The sequence below is a fragment of the Macrobrachium nipponense genome, chromosome 28 (genome assembly GCF_015104395.2).
Source record: "Macrobrachium nipponense isolate FS-2020 chromosome 28, ASM1510439v2, whole genome shotgun sequence".
NCBI lineage: Eukaryota > Metazoa > Arthropoda > Malacostraca > Decapoda > Palaemonidae > Macrobrachium > Macrobrachium nipponense.
In genome coordinates, this window is record NC_087217.1 from 73,589,150 (window position 1) to 73,594,149 (window position 5,000).

The following is a 5,000-nucleotide window of genomic DNA, read 5'->3' on the forward strand; positions in this document are numbered from 1 at the left end:
TTTCTATTACGCCTACATAATTCATCAATGTAGTAGGTCTGAAAACTATGGATCATTATCGTTCGTTGCAGCTGGATTAACTATATGGGTACTGGTCTCCGAACCGGTATAGGGGGTCATACCATGGGTCACCTAAATAATCAGCACTTAGGTCCTGCCATTGGGTCAGATGTCCTCGTCATTGAAAGCGCTCAAACCTCTGATAGTCGGAGTTACACCTGTGCAGCTAATAACTCTGTAGGAACTGACCAGGTAAGAGGTCTTTTACCGTATTCCAATATTGTTCATAGATAATAAAATGTATGTCTTATAGATTTGGATATTTTGTTTCCGTCGTAAAACTAGTACTAATATGGGATATATCAGTATTTTTATTAATACAATTCTGGCGATGAAGTCATGAATTTTCATATATATACTTAGAAATAGTGTTGATGAAGTGATGTATTAATACTGAAATTTCAAATTTTTTGACAAAGTGATATAAACTTTGAAGTACTGACAATTAAATTCATATTAAATAGAAGGGGAATCTAATTTTTGTAGTAAAAGCAGATAATTACGGGGCAATACGATATGATGTTATCACACGAGACTTCATTGGAGAAAACCAACGATCACATAAGAATAGATTGGGCACAGCCATTTAACAATCATTAAGGGAGATGTAGCAATCGCTGCCAATTTGGTGTAGGATAGAAACGTCAAGCCGGGGTTCGAGTAGAAAGTTTTAATGCGCAATTATCAAATACTCTTTAATCTAATCTACTTGGGAATGAGATAAAAATTTTGAAACTTGACAGAAATGGAACAAATAAATTATGAATGCTAACAGTATCATTCAAAACATTAGCAACTGTTTCTTTATATTTTTTTACAGTTAAATAAAGCTGAAAGGTCTATATGACTTTTAAATCGTGACTTGAAAAAGTTACTCTGTGATGATTTTTTTTTTTTTTTTTTTTTTTTTGGCAAAGTGATAAAGTTGTGGGTAGAGATTTAAATCTTTTGAACCATATTTCTTGAAAATTAAAACTTGTGTAGTATTGCTATGTAATATCTTAATTCTCACCTGTGATAAGTAATGCCTTCAACCTTTCCCTTGATGGAGCAGTCAAACGCAATGCAAGACGTAGGCATTGCAAAGTGTTGTGCACTATACTCTGTTTTTTTCCATCAGTCCATCCGCCTGTGGTGGTGTCGCGCATGGTAACACTGCGTCCCGGGCTTTAAATAGTTACGCTATGTGTAAGTTTTAAGTAAATAAAAAGACATCTTGGTGTATATTTGCAACTGAAAAGTGTTTTAATAATTTACTGTATGCGGATTACACCATTAGTATTCGAAATAGGATATTATTTAAAGCCCGGGATGCAGTGTTACCAAGCGCAAACACCACAGGCGAATGGACAAATGGAAAAAAAACGGAGTATAGTCCAGTCTACAAGACAGCAATACAAGGTAGATACCAGGGGGTAGACACACAGCACCTGCTACGTAACTGAGAGACTGTCTGGTGGCTAGTGCAGAAAGTGCTCGCCACTTGGATGAGTCATCCCCACCAGCCGCCATATTGGTGAAGCTAGCGCTCACAGGCTGGCTTTACTTATCAGATCCTCTGCCCAATCTATTGTTCTCATGTGATCGTTGTATAAATCAGTCTACTAAATTCAAAGACAAGTGAATTGTTTGGGTAAAATCGTGTTTCTGCACCAGGAGGAAACTTCTGATTGGCTGTGAAAGACAAGATGGGATATGATGAGCGATTTTTCTTGACTGAAACCACAAATTATGACATGCTGGGATTTAAGTTATAATGGGACTTATGTTCCATAAATCCCAGGGAGTCAAGTTAAGCTGTAGCTTCCGAGATGATGCATAAATTTTGCTTCTTTGAAACATATATATGCAAAGAAAAAGCTTAAAATGCAGACTTACTTTATAGATGGTAGGAAGCTATGAAAGGATAAAAGCCAACTATTTTTTCCTCTTAATGAATATATGCTGAAACAAGAAATAACTGATGACAGAATATTGCTGTTTAATCTTAATATGACATTAAAATTAAAGCAATGTATCTATCTGTTTTTATTTTCTATTTCCTCTGTGACCATTCTTCTGTTATATTTTCACAGTATTTGTATTATACAGATGATTATAGGAAGTATGAAACATGTATGGTATAAATCGCATGTGTCTATATATTTAGAAATGATGAAATGCCAGCCATAAAGCGATGGTTTGAAACTCGTACCCATGTACTTCATTAACTGCTGACACGATATCCAAACAATCGAACACAATAAATAATCATTTTTATCACTACAGGAGAAAAAACAGGAAAGCATGTATAGTATATTCATCGACTTCTTTCCATTTACTAATCCTGTTTCTGTTAACCATGTGAAACAGTTTCTGTTGTGGTAATAGTCTAATCTGCAACAGGTCACGGTAGATGTCGTGGTTGAGCCGCGCTTGACGGTTTCCGTGACTCCGCCTAAGGTCAAGATTGACTTGGGTGGCACTGCAACCTTCTCCTGTAGAGTTTCTGACCCGGCAGCAGCTGTAACTTGGTAAGTAAAGGGTTTACTCCTGGTACAGTTCAAAAATATATATTTTTTTATAGACTTATTCCAAAAAGATTTCAACGTTGTGGAGCTTCTTTTCTTATATTCAAACAAATATGAACACATTCTGCTTGTCGAAAAAATTTCCCAAATGCGCGTGTTTTCTTTGATTTCATTATTACATTAGATGAATAGATCATATTATATACAGAGGTTTGATTCAATTAGTTATCATCTTCTTACTTATTTTAATGCAAAAATTCTCCCGGTATTAGACATTAACCATGACCGAAAATACAATAAATCAAATTTTATAAGGACGCTTTATAGTAAATATCACAGTTGTATTTATAAGAAAGATTTTATGTACATGTAAAAATACACATGCACAGATTAAGAATTTATTTGCTGAAGAAGAGATTTCCATTACATTCCTAGAAATAATAATGTATTTTTTTTCTTATCTTGCAGGTTCTATAATGGGTCCCCCATCAATGGCAATGGCAGAATAGTCGCAGCAGGAGGCCAACTCATCATATCAAGCGTGACCCGAGATGACCCGGGGATGTACCAGTGTCAGGCATCCAGGTCGACAAGGGCCGCCCAGCAGGCGTCACAGCTGATCCTGGCAGGTAACATATCTCATTATTTGTCATTAGTCGTTACATGCGATTACTTAAATGGAGGGTGAAAGGACGGAGTATATTCCAGGAAGACAAAACTTTAATTATTTTCCAAGAACGCCTCATGGTTTAGTTCGATAGTGCATGAAGACATAATATGTCGGTTTATCTTTGGAATTTCGGGTATTACTATCCTTACTACTACTATTATAATTTTCAGATTATTAACCTTCTCTTCGGGCTGATCCATAATATTGCTCCTGAGAATGAAGATTAGATCTTATTACACAACAATGTACAAATTAAATGATCTTCCAAAATGGTTGAAAATATCAAACTCTTTTCTTTTAAATAAAGAAAATATTCCAACAAAGTAATTCCTGAATTCATAGGAAGTGAACGGATTTGTCAACTCATTATGATTTAAAAAAGGAATATGCTTGGGAGAATATAGGAATTAAAAGGGCTGCTGGGAATTATGGAAATTTCCCGGGAAAAGAATAGTTCTGAAAACAGAAATTTAAATACACAAGTTATTGATTCCCATCCCTTTATGAAAGTAAAAATATGAATGTTAAATGTGAAGCAGTACCGAAAATAAGGCGTGAGCTCATAGAAATAATTATCGACACAAAAACATGGTATTGAGCGTGTTAATAAAAGCGATAAAACTCTGAATGAACTTTGCAGAGTCCTAGCGCTTGGTCTATGCCCTAAATTCCATAACCCATCCATCCACAAAAAAGATAATGATGATATGTTTAAAATAAAGTTGGCAGAGGTAAAGTGGTATAGGCATATGGAGAGAGTAGATACGTAGGTGTAGGGTCGTGAAATAGCACATAAATCAGAAATCTTGGACAGGTGGAGACTGGGGCACTAAAAATGCCTCGTTAGTATAGGAAGAGGTGAAGAAATGGACGAGTGTAATACTATGAAGACAATGTGCTATTGATGAGCTCATCCGTAGGTTTACGCAGCAGTTGATGTGGAAGTTTTCCCAAAATAGTGTTTTTCCTCCTTTATTCAACTGCTGGAAGATGAAGGGAATTTAGACCGTTTATCTTATTTTTTTCTTCGGTTTTGTAAATGCAACCTTGGAAAATCAGCAAGAGAGAGAGAGAGAGAGAGAGAGAGAGAGAGAGAGAGAGAGAGAGAGAGAGAGAGAGAGAGAGAACGATATTCAAAGATTTATAAAAGATCTTAAAGTATCTCCTTCTCCCTTGCTATGGAGGTTAATACAATCATAATCCTTTTCATAAAAGATATAATTTATTGGTAGTTTTACCTTCTTTTCTAAAGTTAGTTTCTTCAAATCTACTTGGGAACATGATTAAACTTCTCAGTTTTCTTTATATTACCTCCATAATTTAGGTATAAAGTGTGTATTTCATATACAAGGAATGGCAAGAATTCTTTAACGTTGCAGAATACATTTTTGTTACTATTTCAAAACACTTCTTTTTGAAACAGTAAGTGTTCTAATTTCTTTCACAACTTTCCTTGACAGATTCCAAACCAGTCCTGCAATACAGGTTTATAGAGCAGACGATCCAACCGGGTCCTTCGGTGTCCCTGAGGTGCTCTGCTGTAGCAAATCCGATGCCTACAATTACCTGGACACTTGATGGACTGCCTATCCCTCAATCGGACAGGTAAATATTTTGGCAAAACTCTGCCGCTGGTGGAGGTAATGGATTCTTCTTTTATCATTGATATATATATATATATTATATATATATATATATATATATATATATATATATATATATATATATGTGTGTGTGTGTGTGTGTGTGTGTGTATATAT

The 5,000-nt window shown here is 35.4% G+C and overlaps 1 protein-coding gene across 1 annotated transcript in view; it reads left to right on the forward strand.

The window, feature by feature from the left end:
* LOC135201874 (cell adhesion molecule Dscam2-like) overlaps positions 1-5,000 on the forward strand; it is a 242,404-nt gene that overhangs the window by 111,788 nt on the left and 125,616 nt on the right. Inside the window, 4 exon segments of the mRNA XM_064231174.1 lie at positions 72-252; positions 2,446-2,573; positions 3,039-3,199; positions 4,701-4,845. Coding sequence (XP_064087244.1) covers positions 72-252; positions 2,446-2,573; positions 3,039-3,199; positions 4,701-4,845 — 615 coding nt within the window.